General features: G+C 34.9%; 1 protein-coding gene and 1 long non-coding RNA gene across 2 annotated transcripts; one reads left to right on the top strand and one right to left on the bottom strand.

Annotated features, from left to right (window-relative positions):
* Positions 1-204: 204 nt before the first annotated feature.
* Positions 205-1,877, top strand: LOC109789001 (G-type lectin S-receptor-like serine/threonine-protein kinase At1g34300). The gene is made up of 2 exons (XM_020347857.2): positions 205-336; positions 463-1,877. The coding sequence occupies exons 1-2, from the start codon at positions 309-311 to the stop codon at positions 1,653-1,655; spliced, it is 1,221 nt and encodes a 406-aa protein (XP_020203446.1). The 5' UTR covers positions 205-308; the 3' UTR covers positions 1,656-1,877.
* Positions 1,878-2,480: 603 nt separating this feature from the next.
* On the bottom strand, positions 2,481-8,333 carry LOC145950685 (uncharacterized). The gene is made up of 3 exons (XR_014428541.1): positions 7,922-8,333; positions 7,512-7,613; positions 2,481-7,396 (listed from the first exon to the last, which is right to left on the bottom strand). It is a non-coding gene; the product is annotated as an uncharacterized LOC145950685 (long non-coding RNA).
* Positions 8,334-18,795: the final 10,462 nt, after the last annotated feature.

Below are 18,795 nucleotides of genomic sequence, written 5' to 3'. Positions count from 1 at the left end.
AACTATGTCATTGAAATTTGTACAATTTCTCTCTCTTCACTCTTCGTAGGTGGCCTTTCTCTCTAAGTCAATCTTACCAAACATGGGACAATCCAGTTTAAATTTTGTGTTGAAATTCTCTGAAATTCAGCAATAAGACACGTTTTGTTTAAGGCATATCAAAACGCGTTTTACATGGGTCCATGACTAATATATATTAAATACTACTCAGCTTCGCAAAGCAAAAAGCACGGAAATTATTCCACTACGTTTTGTTCTTTAGTTTCACTTTGTTCCTCGCTTACATTCTTCTCGCTTTCCTAATAAACATGTCTCCCTTAGTCATGCTGATCTTGGGTATGATTTTAACCTATGAAATCTTTTAGTTTGAATTCATCTTAATTCATTTCTGGTGTGGTTTTCTTATTGTTTAGTGATCAAGAGTTGACTTATAAGTTCTGACTTGGTGTTAACATATTGCAGGTTTCCTTTTTGTTATATTCTGTATTTTGATATGGCTACGGCCCAAATGCCCCACGGGAATATTTACTCCAGACTCACAATTCATGACACTGACTATGGACAAATTTCTGAACGATATGGAGAAGGAGAAGCCAATCAGGTTTACCAATCAGCATCTAATGATTGCCACTGATAACTACTCTTACTTGTTGGGGTCAGGAGGTTTTGGAGCAGTCTACAAGGGAATTTTTAGTGATGGAACAATTGTAGCTGTGAAGGTTCTACATGGAACTTCAGACAAGAAAATTGAGGAGCAGTTCATGGCAGAAGTGGGTACAATTGGCAAAACTCATCACTTCAATCTTGTTCGGCTCTATGGATTTTGCTTTGAAAGAAACATGAGATCACTGGTTTATGAGTACATGGGGAATGGCTCTCTTGATAAGTACCTGTTTCATGAAAAGGGGAGCATAGGATTTGAGAGGCTTCATGAGATTGCAGTTGGGACAGCCAAAGGCATTGCTTACTTGCATGAAGAGTGCCAACAGAAAATAATCCACTATGACATAAAACCAGGAAACATTCTCTTGGACAGGGATTTTAATCCTAAAGTTGCTGATTTTGGCTTAGCCAAGCTTTGTAATAGGGAAAATACTCATATAACCCTGACTAGGGGTAGGGGCACTCCTGGTTATGCTGCACCTGAGCTTTGGATGCCTAATTTTCCTGTAACTCACAAGTGTGATGTTTACAGCTTTGGCATGCTGTTATTTGAAATCCTAGGCAGGAGAAGAAACCTTGACATTAACCTTTCCGATGAGAGCCAAGAGTGGTTTCCAATATGGGTTTGGAAAAGGTTTGATAAAGAACAAGTGGATGAATTAGTAGTAGCATGTGGGATAGAGGATCAACATAGGGATGTTGCAGAAAGAATGATTAAGGTAGCTTTGTCATGTGTTCAGTATAGGCAAGAATCGAGACCTGTAATGAGTGCTGTGGTGAAAATGTTGGAAGGTTCAGTTGAAATTCCAAAACCTCTGAACCCATTTCAGCATATGATTTTCCCAGATCATCATCCACTCCCAGCATCACAAACCAACATTGATACAAGTATGGGTTCAGGCTCCTCAGTCATAGTGACTGATCATGAAGATTCTAGCTTTGCACTTGCTCCTGTTGTCACCAAGCTCGAAATTGAATCAGCCTCAACGTAAAATTCATTCAGTGCCACAAAAGTTCCATCAATACTAGTTGTTTTGTATTTGGTAAAGTGGCCAGTAAACTTTTTTTTTTTCTTTTTCCTCTTTTCCCGAAAATGTAAGGGTTCACAATTAATTTGTACTTCAAGGATCAGTTTGTTTACCGTTCGTGGATCTATATCTATTTCTATATTATTAGTTAAAAAAAATATCATTTCATGCTTATTTTTATGTAAACATATTTATTTTTGTTTATACTTCATTTAATTTTTATTATAAAATATTTTTAATTGAATCACATTTATGTTATTTTATTTTATTAATTTTATAAAATAAATTATTTATCAATTTTATTTTTTTAGTTATCATTAATTTTCACGAGAAAGTGAGAAAATTATCCATAACAATAAAATAATAAATAAAAATTGGAGAATTTAAAAAGTGTGAAAAAAACACATTCTTACAATCTTTAATAAAAACATAAAATAAAAAATAAAATTAACACTTTATAAAAATTGCAAAATGTTTGTTAAAAATGATCACAATTTTTTTTTTAAAATAAGGATCAAAGGAATATTTTGTAATTTTTTATTTAATTTTTATTTATTTTGAAATTGCTCATAAATGTTTCCTACAAATTTAAATATAAGTAAAAAAAATGCGTCAATATCAAATATAAATAAATACCAATTAAATTTATTTTATTTAATATTATCAATTTCAAAATACTTTTTATTTAATTTAAGATTGTATTTATTTTTAATAATCTTTTTTATTCTTAATATCAAATTTCTAGAAAGGATAGTTTAGAAAATTGGATTATTTTTTTAATGATATTAATGTAATTAAAAGATGTTAACTCACTTTCTTATTTGACTTGGATTATTTTTTTTTATTTCTTATGTACAAGACCCACGAATAGTTATTGTATCTCTATAACTATCATTTTTATGATTAATTTATATGACTATCTAAAATTATCGAGACCTTCTAATTATTAACGTTTACTTATATCTAACTTCAAATACTTTTTATTTTTTATATCTTTATTTTTAAAATAAAATACACATATGAACAAAAATTTTCTTTTATGCTAGTATTTATTAAGGTAATTGAATCTTAATTTATATTTGGTTAAATTATATTTTTACCCTTTTTCAATGATTTAAAAATTATATTTTTAATCTTTTATTATTTTTTAATTTGTGATTTTAATATATTATATTTAATTTTATAATTTTACTCCTTCAATGTAAAATTCATAATTTTTATCCTATAATTAACTTTTATTTTGTCAGACAGTACAACATTTATTTTGCAATTTATTACACCGGGTTTTACAAACTAAATAACTCATAAGCTAATGAATATTCTATTCTATTTAACTTAATACCATCGACAATCAGGATATATATATTTTTTAACAAATTTTTTTTTCTGCAATTTAGTTTTTTTTTTTTTTTTTACTTGTTGTCCTTGTAAGTTTTCTCTCTCTCCATAATTATCGATGTAAATTATAAATATGTAATTTTAGTTCTTACTATCAAATTATATTACAAAAATACTAGTTTGTTGATTTTATGATGACACATTATTATATTTCACATAAGTAAAAAATATATATTTTTTAATGTATTTAGATTGTGAGTTAAGTATTTATAAACAGTGATTATATATATATATATATATATAAGACCCGCATGCATTCTTCTTCTTCTTTCCTCTCAACACTCTCATTTTCTCCTCATTTCATATTCTTTTGTTCCAAAATTTCTGAGCTTCCTTGTGGTGTTGTTGTTTGTTGAAGGTGCTGAGTAGAGGTGTGTGTTGCTAGTTGGAAGCACAGATCTTCTTCTTTTTCTTCTTCTTTCTCTTCCCCGAAGCTCGGATTGATCTTCTTCTTCGAGGTAAGGGAAGCTGGTGGGTTCATGTGGTGTTTTTGATGATTCGTGGTAATCCTATAGTTGCATATTAATGTTCTGGGTTGCTTTTAGTTGTTTGATTCAGTGGTAAGTGTTTCGAGATGGTTGCATGTGTTGGAAATTTTCTGATTTGCAGGTTGTCGTTCAAAAATGGTGAAGGAACTGTGTTTCTATCACAAATGGCTGAGCTTTTTTAAAGGGTTGAGCCCTTTGGGGGCTGCGAGCCAGGGGAAAGTTCTTGAGGTAAAGGACTGAGCTCTTGGGAAGTGCTTTGGAGGCGTTGAGCGCTTTTGTGCTTTTAGAATTTGAATTTATGGTTTTGTTGTAGCCTTGGATCTTAGCTTTCCAATAGCGCTGGAATCACCTAAAAAGGAGGTCTAGAACTCCAGATATGGCTGTTTTAGTGAGCATGGGTCAAGTTGTCAGTATTAGTTATAACTGTTGCGGTTTTTGTAAGTTTTGACAAAGTATATGATGCAATTAGGACTTTATGTCTTCATAAGAGTTGTAGGAAATCTTCTTATCTTTCATATGAGATAAGGACGAGCATGATAGGAGTAGTATAACTCTTGATATGCTGTTTTATGTGAAGGTTGCCATTTCACAAGGAGTGATTTGGATAAGTTAAATGTTGTTTTGGGTGCGTAGGTTAATTCATGTTGTATATGTTGTGTAAGTTGGCATGATAGATGACTTGTAAACATGATGGGTGAGTTGTATTATGTGTTGAATAGGTTGTATGTTGTGAAGTTGTTTACAAGTTGTGTGTTGATCTATTATATGTTGAACATATGATATTGTTGAAGCATGTTGAAATTAAGTGCTTAAAGTTGTTTTATGTTATGTGTTGACTAATTATATTTTGTGAAATATGATGAGATGATATAGTTGAGAGTTGTGAAGTAGATGATGATAATGTTGGGAGTTGTGAGAAGCATGATGTGAAGTGTGTAGATGTATTAAGACAATACAAAAGTTATTAGGTGTTGCTAAGTTGTTAGATGAGAGTTGTATGTTGTACTATGTGTTGAAAAAATATTAATTTATGATGGTTGAGTAGTAAATTGTGAATTGAGTTATTGAGATGTTGCGATGACTGTGTTGTTTAAAGTTGAAAGTTGATTGAGATGATGAGTTGAAAACTATGTTGATCGTGCTGTGATGATGAGTTGTTGATCACTAGGACTAGAGGAGATGTTTTCGATGTTGCTCATCCCATTGTGCGGATTGAGATAGTTGTGGTGCTCTAAGAGTCCAGTTTGTTGAAAAACCCTCCTTGGAAAGTTGTCCCTTGGAGTGAATGATGTGTTGTTCTCCTCTAGGACTTAGTTGGTCCCATGTGTGGGCAAGATCGAGGCACACGTGTATAAAGTGACCACGGTATAAAGGCCAAGTCGAGCTATACCGATTACAAGCGGTCAATTTGAGTAAAGTACGAAGTCGGGAACTTAGTTCCTAACCAAGTATCGGAGGGTTGTAGTATTTGGAGGATAGTTAGTAGGCTGATCCCATAGCTAGCTTAGTTAAGCTAGCTAATGTTGTGGTAAGCCTAAACCCAGTTGTCCTATCCTGACATAGTACTATACTTCCTTGTTTAAGTGGCAAAGTCTGAGAAACCGTTATCGTGTTGTGGATTGATATCTAAATTTTTTGTTTACCTACACTACTAGAAAGATTGTATTCTAAGTCAATTATTTTGTCATATCTACATCGGTTCTAAAACCGACTTAGATGAAGGCGACGTAGATGAATAAACATATTTAAGTCGGTTATGTAAAAACTGACTTAGATGTATGTATTCATCTAAGTCAGTTTTCATAAAACAGTCATAGATGTATGTGTTGATCTAAGTCAGTTTTCATAAAACAGTCGTAGATGTATGTGTTGATCTAAGTCAGTTTTCATAAAACAGTCTTAGATGTATGTGTTGATCTGATCGTTTTTATAACATGCTTACACCTGTGTCATGTCCCTATTAAAACCAACAATTACCTTCATCTGCCACGTTGCACTAAACTCCAGAGACTTGTGGAGACGTCTATTAAAGGTACATTTGGTGACATGAAACTCCACTCTACAGAATTTTTTCACTCTCAAATCTCATGGGAATGTTAAATGCAAGCCAAACATATTTTTAAACGTTCACAGGATTAACATTTCCAATTATAATATTACCGGAAATGTGATTCCTAGAAATCCAATTATAATACTTGAAACAAATGTCTTCTAAATGTTTTTCAATACAAAGGAAATATGTTCAGACATTTAAGTTACCTCACAAAAATATAAGAAACACATTTAATTACTAAAAATTGTGTTTTCAATTTGGTGCTTAGATTACTATAAAACAAACCAATAATGTTAGATTGAAGAAACGGCTAACTGCAAAGGGGTCAATTCAGCAAATCAAGAGGAAGTCAAAAGAATTCATGGAAACCCAAAAAACAGAAACAACAAATCAAGAACTATCATGTGAGTAATAGATAAGAAATTCTGCAGAATCTAAAAGCAAACACTACTAACTGCTAGAGGAGTTTCTTTTAGGACGTGCATTGTTAGTGTAAAGTAAGCTTTTACATAATAGACTAATCAGAAATCATTTTTATATAACTTTTAAGAGAATTATTATAAAGATTAACAAACTGATTATATATAATAGTCTTTGATTGATAGATAGTGTAAAACTTTTACATTGTCTGTGCAAGCATTCTTTATTTTCAATGTAATTTCTAATTTAGCTTAAAAGAATTTCTAATTTGCACAATAGATTATCATCCAACACAGGAAAGAGCGTCATCAATGATAAGTATATTTCCACCAAGATGTGGACAAATAAACAAATCGACCAGCCATTCTATTCGAGGCATTTAATCCAACATCCATCATAGAGCTGTAAGAAACTGCCATAACATGTTATACATAATTAAAAAAGTTGCTTGAGTCGGTAATAAAACAACACCCATAACTCGGACAAACTGAATATATCTTGAGTATTACCTCGAACTGAAAAATTAAATATTCACAGAAGATTGGAAAGTATTGTATTTTCAATGAACTAACTCTATCTGGTTAATGCTAATAGCCTAATAGATACATAGTATAATTTGCTTGCTTAGATTGCAGACAGGAGAACTTTCTCTTCAAAATAACTAATTGCAGTTTTACTCTTGTGCAGTTATGCTTACAAACCAGCTATTGTATCATGTTAATTATTCAAATTCAATCCTATCAGCACAAACTCCATTGAAAATAATCAAATAAGTCCTAAAAGCACGATCTATGGATAGCATTGAAGAAAACCAAACTGCCAAAGTTATGTATACGAATTCTAGAATTATATAAATAATATTGGCACTATCCTGTCTGTTACAGTCACTATTCAGCCCACTATTTGGTCTTCTACCATTGCAGCACTAAACTTCCCTGCTACAGCAGCCACTGTAGTTGCCAGAGGCCTCTATATTGCTGTACTTTACTATTTAAAACCCCATTAAACCATTTTTTTTCCTTGAGATAAATGTCTAACTTGTAGCAAAATAACAATACAGCTATAAATCCTCATAAGTGGGCAGAGATTAGCAATTCCCTGTAATATATTATATGGCCTTGAGCAGATAAAGACAGGAAAATTCCAAATCGATTGATTTTTAAACTGTAACTTTGGGAGGCAATAATTGTTTGAATTTAAAACAATACTAAAAGACCTTAGTAAAAGTATATGAACTAATACCAAAAAGGGTTGGGCACAGTGATAAGCTGTGCTCCAGTCGTTCCAGTAAAACACCACACCTGTACCAATAAATTCGTCTAGCACTCGAACAATTTCAAGATAACCTGAAAAAAAAGTATATATTAACTTAATACCATGGGCAACATTGAACATGTCATTCACCCTAAAACATTAAATCGGATACAAATGATGGAGCAACAACAATATATGAGGTAATACCATAACGAAGCACAATGATAAGCTGCGCTCCCTGGTTCGTTCCAGTAAACACCACAGATGGACGAAGAAATTTGTCTCACGCTCAAACAATTTCAAGATAACCTGAAAACAAAAAACAAAAAACAAAAAAGCTATGAGTATATAATAAGCCAAAAAAATACTTTATTATATAATAAATTAATGTCATGAAGAACATTGAACATGCCATTCAGCCAAAAATAGTAAACTGAATACAGTAATCAAATGAGGGAGCAACGATGGTACATTGCCGCAAATCCATTCTGGAACCCTCTAATAGCAAAAGAATCGTGCGCATTTTGCCACACGTGAATAGAGCGATAAAAGGGTTTCAGGAAACAGGAAAAAGCTTATGAACCGAGAATTACGAAGAGAGAGAGAGAGAGACTTACGAAGCACGCAGCAACTGGTGAGTGAGCTTTGGTGCAGCAATGCTCAACGGAAAAGCAAATTGAAGTGTGTGAGAGTGCGCAGTGAAGAGATGCACCTTTTCGCAGTTGCAATCTCCTCGCAATCTCCTCACAATCTGTTCCTCTTTTGGCAGGTTGGAATGGAATGGAGAAGCGTGGTGTTTACGGAATGGGAGATGAACCGAGAGAGAACAAAGTTTAGGGCGCGCATGTTGAAAGCGCGAATGTGCGGTTCATATCTAAGTCAGTTTTAGAAAAGAAACGTCATAAATTACAAGGGTTATCCAATTTTACTACGGTTATAATGTGAACCGTCGTAGATTACGTTACCTTTATTTACAAAATTGCCACCGCATTTTCTTCTACATTGGTTTTTAGAAAATTGACTTAGATTAAGCGACTTAGATAAATCAATTTGTAGTAGTGCTAGCAAGCCCAAAAAGGCTTGTGTTGTCGGTTCGGTAGGACTTAGCCACTTAGACTACTCACCCATGTTGTAGGAGATCTCCGAGTTGTAATGCGTGACGACGCATAAGTTGTTGACGAGTTGATTTTGTGTTGATGTAAGTTGTATATATGTTGTTGTGTTGTGAAGTTGTGGCTGAGTTATGCGTTGTTATGTGTTGTATGTTGAACCTGTTAAGGATGATGATAGTGTTGTGTGTTGTAAGTTGTTTATATATATATGTGTGTGTTGATTCTTTTCACTAGCTTACCCTTGCATGTTTCCATGTGGTGTGGACTACGATGATCATACTATGTATGAGAGTAGGGCAGAGATAGGCTGTTATGAGCGATTGGAGGCCACTTGGTGGTAGGAGCTGGAGTAGATGATTTTTTTTGTAGGTTACCTTAGAGTAGCATTCTGTTGGCGTTGTATATATTTATTGACCCATTGAGCCTTTATGGTTGGATAGATATATGTATTTTCTCATTATACTATTTCATATATTTAATGATGTGTAGTATTGTTCCGTAATGTAACGGCCAAGGCAGATCGTTATAAAAAAAAAAATATATATATATATATATATATATATATATATATATATTATCAATATAATATATTTACAATAGTCAGAGACGTTAAAGATGGATGCAATTGCGACGAAGAAAAAAAAAGAATGAAAGAGGAACGACACAAAGTTTGAAAAGAAAAAGAAAGTAAGTGCGTAGGATTATAAGGACTTCTACGTTGGTCACTATAAATCTAAAAGTTGGAATAGAATGACTCATTCTAAGTCAGTTGCACCACAACTAACATAGTAGAGCTAGCTCACGGTATTTACAACACTACTACCGAGTTTTTTACTATGTAGACTAACCCACGTTGTATTTGTGGCAGTACAACATTTCTATATTAGTGTATACAAAAACCTAACTTCTTAACAATATAATATTCGTAATTATTATAACACACATGAACCTAATTATTCGTCATGAATTTGTAATGCATATAATTCAATCACCAAAACTTAATTGATAAGAACCCCAAGTATACCAAGCATATTAAAACCTAATCAACCAAAAGATCAAGCAAATCAATTAATCAAAATAGATAGATAATGTCAATTCAAGGTCAACACTCATCTAGAAAATTTAACATACATAAATCAATAAAAAAAATAATTAAGGGATTGTGGATCGATTAATTTCGCTACCCATAATTTGAGTTGCACTCAAGAGTGAGACAATTCATTTTCTCGTTACATGGAAAATGTTCTTACCACAATAGGGGTTCCAAACTTTGATTCTGAACACTCCCCAAATTCTTTTTCCTTTGTTCGTAATTATAGTGACGCGAAGGTTCCCAAAAATATAAAGGTGTATTAGGAAAAACTATGTTCCCAAAAGGAAGATAAATAGATTCTTTAAGGAAATTTTTTTTGAGAAGGATTGGTCACGACCAAGACTTGATGGGGTGGCATTTAGGAGAATAAATATTGGGCAAGATGTACAGCTAATTTCAAAATTTGATGAGCATGAAATAAGGCAAGTAATATAGGATTGTGATGGAGCAAAAAGCCCTAGCCTGACAGATTCAATTTCAACTTCTTGAAGCAGTACTGGGATATAATGAAGAAGGATGTCATGAGGTATCTAGATGAGTTTCATTCTAATGGAAAGTTGATAAAAGGAACTAACTCTTCGTTTATTGCATTAATACCAAAGGTGAATCATCCTTAAGAGTTAGGAGAATTTAGATCAATATCTCTAGTGGGATGAATGTATAAAATATTGGCTAAAATCCTATCAAAAATACTTAAGAAAGTGTTGCCAAACATAATTGATCAAATTCAAAGTGCGTTTCTAGGAGGTAAAAACTTGCTGCACAGTACCTTGGCAACAAATAAGGTGCTAGATGAAGCCAAAAGGAAGAAGAGATCATGTGTTTTCTTAAAGGTTAACCTTGAGAAAGCATATGACTCAGTAAATTAGGAGTTTTTCATACACATGCTTGAAAATTGGGGTTCAGTACGAAATGGAGGCAATGGATAAAAGAATGCTTAAACTCGACAAGAGTTTTCCGTACTTGTTAATGGAAGTCCAACTATATAGAATTTGCTATTCACAGAAAGTTACGACAGGGTGACTCGTTGGCTCTATTTTTGTTTCTCATTATAGCTAAAGGTCTGAGTGGAATGATAAGGGAGGCAATGAGCAAGGGGTACTTTACAGGATACAGAGTTGGACAACATCAAGTGGAGGTTAATTTGCTTCAGTTTGCAGGTGATACATTATTCATTGGTGAGATTGATAGAAAAGAATGACTCAATCCAAGAGGGGGTGAATTAGATTTAATGACACTTAAAAAATTTATCAGAGTTTAAGGATCTTAATTTCTTTAAAACTTTTTTAAAACCAATTTCCGATGAAGTATATTGAACCGCTTAGTATATGGGAATGACTCCTATATGATTTCTTGATTAATCTTTATTGAATCAGCTTAAACAACAATTTATATGCAGTGCTTATGTTCTAATTTAAACCATTTTAATCACACAAGCATGTTAATCAAGACCAACCATTTTAACATTCAATTAAAGATTGTTTAATGTAAGAGATAAGGATGAGAGAAGAGTGCAAAGTATTTTATCCTGGTTCAGCCACTCCACATGTGACCTACATTTAGTCCTCAATCATAACCTGATCAAGATTTGTTCCACTAACTCAATGAAGAAGTTTTATAAGCATACCACACATGCACACACTTCAACACACAAGATAGACCTTTTTCTTGCACCCAAGAAAACACTTCTTGTAGAAACCCACTACAAGAATTCCTTACCACTTGAGAAACCTACTCAAGATTTTTACCACAATACACAAAAAGATTTAAGGAACGAATTCACCTGGGAATTGGACAAATTCGACCGTGAATTCTTGACCAATCTTAATAACTTTTTTCGAGAATGTAGTGATGATGATGATTCTTCTCAAAGCATTTCACAAAGTATTTTACTTCTTATTTTCACAAAAAAAAACTCAGATCTAGATAATCGATTATTTTTAAGGATAATCGATTATTTTGTTCTTCATGAGTTCTAGAAATCACTCAAGAACAGAATAATCAATTATTTTGCAGGATAACCAATTATTCCAAAGATCACTTTATGGAATAATTGATTATTTCACATATAATCGATTATTACAACAATGTTTCTCAATCTCTTGAAAAATAGAGTAGAAATAATTGATTATAGTTGTCGCAACTCAAAAATTTCCGATCTCGCGACCTATGGTTTAGACATCCTTTTAAAAGTCTCATTAATTAAGGAATGTCCGGACACCAGACTAATCCTTAATTAATGATTTTGAAAATAGGTTCATGGAATCGCCACCAATATTTTACTCAAAACATTGGAAAAAGAAAAGGTTTTTAAAAATTCAATAATGGCCTTGATAACCAGAATTGGGTTCGGGGGTCGGTTACATGTAGGGAAGGTATTAAGCACCCCTACAACGCCCTTAATTGGTACCCTATGATGAAGTTAGCATTATAAATGATAATAATAAAAATATTAAATCCCCTTTTTATTAATAATTATTTACATGCTTGAAATTTAAATTATACAATTAATCCTAAAATGTCTACATGATTATTTTTATTATAACAAAAAAAGAGATAAAGATGAGAAATAAAAGAAAGAGAAGAATATTGACTAAAATACCTCTTGAACAAGCTTTATTGAATTTTCAAATATGGAAAAGGTGCTTTGTGGCGACCTTTCACATTACAGTATGTCTCACAGATCTCAAGAAATATAATAGGAGGGAGAGAGAATATAGAGATGCGACCCAAATCTCAAGAAATATAATAGAAGGGAGAGAGATAGAGAATTTTCGTGCTCAAAAGAGTCTTATTGGAAATTTCTCTGGCCGCCCTTAGAACTATGCCTGATATCTCTATTTATAGGCGTCAGATGTGGGCCGGAATGACCCGTTCTGTATTCGGAACGGCTCGTTCCGGATCCGAACTTTATAAGTGAATTTTAAACCCTAGAACGGCCTGTTCCGGAAACCAGAACGGCTTGTTCTGATTTAGAAACGGCTCGTTCCAGACCAAATATTTTAGGCCCTTTGATTGGTTTGAAATGGCCCGTTCTGGTCTGGAACGGCCCGTTCCAACCTACAATTTTAGGCCTTTTAGGAGTCTCGAAACGGCCCGTTCCAATTCAAGAACGACTCGTTATGGACTTGGGAACGGCCCGTTCTGATTTTGGAACGACCCGTTCTGGGCCACTAAAAATAGTTGATTTGGTCTTTTGGACCCTGTAATGTCCTATCTTGTTGTTTATGTGCCCCCGGACGAAATTGGGTATCTACAGCTGCCCCTCTTTACTTGTCCTTTGGAATAGCTGTGTTGCTTTTCCAAAGGCAAGTAAAGACGTAGACATTTCGTCTGGGTCTTCTTCTCGTCTCTGTGTTGATGCTTCTATGTTGCTTTCCTTGGACAGGTGTATTTGCTCGTATCCTCACCCTTTAGAGCAGCTGAGCATTGATTGCGTACTCTATTAGGTAAGAAGGTTGACAAACTGTACACCTGATCTTCAGTCTTCGAGTAGAAGCTCCATTGTTTCTCTTGTGATAATGTGTCCCTTTATTTGTTGCTTGTTTAAGAGGGAGTATTATTATGGCTGGCCTCTCCAGGCTGCCTGCTGAACGGTGAGTATTGTTATGCCTAGCCTCTCCAGGCTGCCTGATGCTAAGTATTATTATGCCTAGCCTCTCCAGGCTACCTGTTGATATTGTGAGTATTGTTGTGCCGGCCTCTCCAGGCCACCTGCTGATGTTGTGATTATTGTTGTGCCGGCCTCTCTAGGTCGCCTGCTGATGTTGTGAGTATTGTTGTACCGGCCTCTCCAGGTCGCTTGCTGACATTGTGAGTATTGTTGTGCCGGCCTCTCGAGGACGCTTGCTGACATTGTGAGTATTGTTGTGTTGGCCTCTCCAGGTCGCCTACTGATGTTGTGAGTATTGTTGTGCCGGCCTCTCCAGGCTACCTGCTAATATTGTGAGTATTGTTATGTCGGCCTCTCCAGGTTGGCTGCTGATGATGATGATGTGATTCCTCTTTTCTTTGGGAGGACGTTTGATGAAGACGAGGATTGATGGTATGTGGTGCCCTTGTGATGGTGGGCAAAGGAGTAAATACTTAGTATTATTATGCCTAGCCTCTCCAGGCTTCCTGCTGATGTTGATGATGTGATTGTCCATTTTCTTTGGGAAGACGCTTGATGAAGACGAGAATTACTAGTAGGTGGTGCCCTTGTGATAGTGGGCAAAGGAGTTGATGGGTCACAAGGATTCTAGTGTTGCCCCTGTCATGTGAGTATTGTGATGTCTCTCCAGGCGCAATGCTGAGTCCTTTTGATTCATTGATGATTGATTGTTGTGGAATGAAAGACTGCCCCTAGGTGGATAGGCAGGAGATGTTTGTTGTGCCCTTGTGTTGGTGGGCAGAGAAGTGGATGGCTGGCAGGGATTCTAGTGTTGCCCCTGCCACATGAGTATTGTGATGCCTCTCCAGGTGTCTGCTTGTGGTAGTTTTTTTTTTTTTTTTTTTTTTTTTTTTTTTTTTTTTCTGAATTTCATTTTTTGTTTAGCTTCGGCTCTTTCATGTTTGAAGCTTGCCTTTTTCTGCTATTTTTCTAAATGCTTTGGCTTTTACAACATTTATGAAGCTTGCCTTTTTCTCATGTTGTTTTTGCTTTTTTATTGCCATCATTGGTGGAGGGATCTATTCCCATGATGTTATTTGCTGAATCTCTATTGATGAGTATTATTTTGGAAGCCACTCCTAGCTTTGGTTAGGAAGTCATTCTTGGTCTTGAAATTCTCTTAGGTCATCCTTCATTCGGTTGAGGAGTAGGGCGCGATGGCCTCTTCATGCTTATAGACTTGCTTGTTTGGTTGTTGAGCTTTTACGAATGCTTTGTCTTGATGACTCTTTTTGACCCATAACAAGTAGAATGCATAGATGCATGGATGCAATAAAAATGCAAGACAGGAGTGATTTTATTATTATTATTATTTTATTTATTCTTTGTTTGTGTGTAACACCCTTCCATATGCCCCTAAATCATATGCATGCGATGCAGTTTATGCTCATGTGTTTGTTCCTAAACATGCAATTCAATTCTTTTGTTGGGAAATTAACTTGTACGCGTTAAGGTTAATGTTGACGATTCCTGTTTATCCATGTCGTTTGTGATTATTGCTGGGATATGTTCCTTTGAACTCAAGGTTTAAGTGGCTCCTTAATTATCTAGTCGATGTGTAGTCAAGTGTCTCCCAACTCCGTTCGGGGACATCTCGATCTTTCCTCTGTGAGTATTCACTGTGCATTCTCAGTGTATATTTTCGGTACCATTTTAATGCCATAAGGGTCAAGAGAAAAGAAAGAGGGGATGTTTGTATTTTTTCAGAAAGGTTGTTAGAATGGATGTTTTTCCCAAAAGGGTTTTTTAGAAGAATGGGTGTTTGTATTTTTTTAGAAGGGTTGTTAGAATGGATGCTTTTTCCAAAAGGGTTTTTTAGAAGAATTGCTGGCTAAGGTGGGCTTTGGTGTTTAGGGTTATTAAACAAAGCATATTTGCTACAAAGAAGCTATCATTGTGTTTTAGCCTTTTTGGAAAGTGGAGTGATGACTTGGGGTCGTGCTCTGATTAAATGATCCCTCTTGAGCCGCCTTTCGATTTTCAACTCAGGTTGCTGCTTTAACATCCTAACTTTTGCCTAGGTCACTTGAAATGTGTTCCCTAGCGGACATTTTTTTTTATCTTTTCTTTTGCCTAGGTTAACCATTTTTTCTTGTGGATTGCCTAGTAGATCTTGCCTTAACTTTTGCGCAGCTCCCTTAGTGGGTTTCCTGCCAGACCTTCATTTTTTGCAACGCTTGTGAGGTATGGGATGTCTTTATTTTTATTAAACCCTAGTCATGTTTGAATTCCTTATTGTTCTTTTGTTGTCCTTTCCATGCTATTATTGAGTAACATCTTTGTCGCAAATGCATTTTGTTAAGGGTTGATGGATGAGGCCTAGAGTGAATATTTAGAGGGAGAAGAGAAATGAAAGAGTGTTATGACATTTAAAACAATATTTTCAATTTACACGTGTCCCTTTAACAAAGCTCGAAGGCCTGGGCATGCCCCGAGTTCGTGATTCATACACAGAGATAGACGAAGGTTGCCCCCTAGAGAGTCATGGATGATTTGATAATTTCAAAAAATCGTTCCACTTGCTTGGACGTTGGTGTTTCGAAGTGAGAGTGAAATCTTTATGAATTCTTGCTTTCGAAGGGAATACTCGAGCTACCTTTGGATTTCAATGCCTTTATTCTTCAATTGGGTTTTGTCTTGTAATTCCCTAGAAGTAAGGATTCATCCATTCTTGATCATTCCTCCTATCCCGGCAATTGTCGTTTCTGCATGAGAAAGTCTTCACGTTTGAATCATCGATTTGGGCGTGTGATGCCCCCAATTACTGATAAGTGTTCCCCGATTTGATGTGTCAAGGTTCACATTTGATTACAGTAATTTCCATTATCTGGCTAACACGCACAAATTAGATTTCCCTTTTTATTCTTATTTATTATTTACAAAGAAGGCGTGTTATCTATATGAAACGTAAAATAGGATGCAAAGACACATGAGAAATTCAACGAATATCATTCTCATTGATTTTTATTTAGAGAACATTCTTTGCATACTATTATATGCGCCTTCCATTTCTAATGAATGTATGCTAATGCACTATCCTAGGAGATGCATGATATTTATTTTTTACCTAAATTTTATCATGTTTTTAACTAAGGGTTATGATGCATGATTTTTTTTTGCTATATTTTTTTTTCTGAAATAAACTACCTTATATGATGATTTAGAGTTAGGGTATATAGAAGAGCGTTAGTTTTTATTTATTTATTGATATTTGTTTGTTTGTCTATAATTCCTTTCTATTTGAAATGAACAAAAAGAGAACACAGCAAATGAAACACACATATGCTCAATCAAATGTACACCCGCGGACAGTCACGTTCAAATCCTTGGTCTGTGGTCCCTACAAGAAAAGTGCATTGTATAGGACGGTTCTAATCTCACTTGTTTCAAGGCCCCCAAGGTGCCCCCATTATAGGGACCCAGTATCTCTATCGCCGTCACCTGACAAATTCTAAGGTCTATCGCAGTATTTCAGGCTAGAGTAACCGGTTATCACCTTGAGCAGAGACGGAGCCAAGGGGGGACCTACGGGTGCCACGGCCCCCCCAACAATTTTAATTTTTTTTAAGAAATAAAGGTACATACTTGAATAACTTGATCTTGCAATATGTTCGATATATTTATCAAATGTAAATATGAGAAATAATTTTTATTAAATTATGTTAATTATTATCTAGTTTTGTCAGATAATATGCTTTTGATACTTTAATTTTCATTTATTATAAATTATATATTATTTATTCTCGGCCCCCCAGTATTGAAATCCTGGCTCCGTCCCTGACCTTGAGTGTGATTTCTAACAAGGCTCGCAGGCTCCAAGGCCAAACTTGGGCCGGTCGTACGTCAGCCACTCCCTATGTGTAATACCCTCATGCCCCCGGGTGTAGGGGGAATTGTTGTGTGCAAAGGTTTGTGTACAATTTTTATTCCAACAAGTGTTGAATTTAAACAGGCAAACAGATATGAAAGCCAAACAAATAAAACAAACAAAATAAAGGGGAAAAATATTTAAATTATTATTTTTTATAATGTTAATTTCATCATTTATATGGGTCTGACCTTCTTAAAACGTCCCTAGTGGAGTCGCTATCTGTCGCAACCCGAAAATTTTCGGTCTCGCGACCTATGGTTTAGACATCCTTTTAAAAGTCTTATTAATTAAGGAATGCCTAGACACCAGACTAATCCTTAATTAATGGTTTTGAAAATAGGTTCATGGAGTTGCCACCAATATTTTACTCAAAACATTGGAAAAAGAAAAGGTTTTTAAAAATTCAATAATGACCTTGATAACCAGAATTGGGTTCGGGGGTCGGTTACGTGTAGGGAAGGTATTAAGCACCCCTACAACGCCCTTAATTGGTACCCTATGATGAAGTTAGCATTATAAATGATAATAATAAAAATATTAAATCCCCTTTTTATTAATAATTATTTACATGCTTGAAATTTAAATTATACAATTAATCCTAAAATGTCTACATGATTATTTTTATTATAACAAAAAAAAAGATAAAGATGAGAAATAAAAGAAAGAGAAGAATATTGACTGAAATACCTCTTGAACAAGCTTTATTAAATCTTCAAATATGGAGAAGGTGCTTTGTGGCGACCTTTCACATTACAGTATGTCTCACAGATCTCAAGAAATACAATAGGAGGGAGAGAGAATATAGAGATGCGACACAAATCTCAAGAAATATAATAGAAGGGAGAGAGATAGAGAATTTTCGTGCTCAAAGGAGTCTTATTCGAAATTTCTCTGGCCGCCCTCAGAACTATACCCGAGATCTCTATTTATAGGCATCAAATGTGGGCCGGAACGACCCGTTCCAGATCCAAACATTATAAGTGAATTTTGCACCCTAGAACAGTCCGTTCTGAAACCAGAACGGCCCGTTCCAGAAACCAGAATGGCCCGTTCTGATTTAGAAACGGCCCGTTCCAAACCAAATATTTTAGGCCCTTTGATTGGTTTGGAACGGCCCGTTCTGGTCTGGAACGGCCCGTTCCAACCTACAATTTTAGGCCTTTTAGGAGTCTCGAAATGGCCCGTTCCAATTCAAGAACGGCCCCGTTCCGGACTTGGGAACGACCCGTTCTGATTTTGGAACGGCCCGTTCCGGGCCACTAAAAATAGTTGATTTGGGCTTTTGAGCCCTCTGATGTCCTATCTTGTTATTTATGTGCCCCCAGACGAAATTGGGTGTCTACAATAGTTAGTAATAATCGATTATTTTGAGTTAGTTTCCAAAATTCAATTTCACACATTTAGAACCTTTCCAAGTTACTTTTAAACATCGTCATACTCACTCTTAGACAATTAGAATTAAGATTTAACTCATGCACAAAGCACAAATATGCATAGAAAATAAAATTGATCAACAAAGCAACTTAACACATAAGAACACATAAACTACTCTTATTACATTTGGTATTCATTCATGGTCTTCATGTTTTCTCTTTTGTTCATGTCTTTTGTTAGCTTATGTCTTTTATTATCATCAAAACTCTCAGAACTTGATTCACCATCCATGAATCTCAACAGAGGCAACTAGTAGTAAGGTGTTTACTATTAAATGCTTATTAAGATGCTTTGATTTTGTAACGGGATTGAATGTGAATTTTAACAAA

Source organism: Cajanus cajan, chromosome 1, assembly GCF_000230855.2.
Source record: "Cajanus cajan strain Asha chromosome 1, NIPB_CcT2T_4, whole genome shotgun sequence".
Classification (NCBI taxonomy): domain Eukaryota; kingdom Viridiplantae; phylum Streptophyta; class Magnoliopsida; order Fabales; family Fabaceae; genus Cajanus; species Cajanus cajan.
Note: the sequence above shows the minus strand (reverse complement) of the source record. Positions and strands in the feature narration are given on the sequence as shown.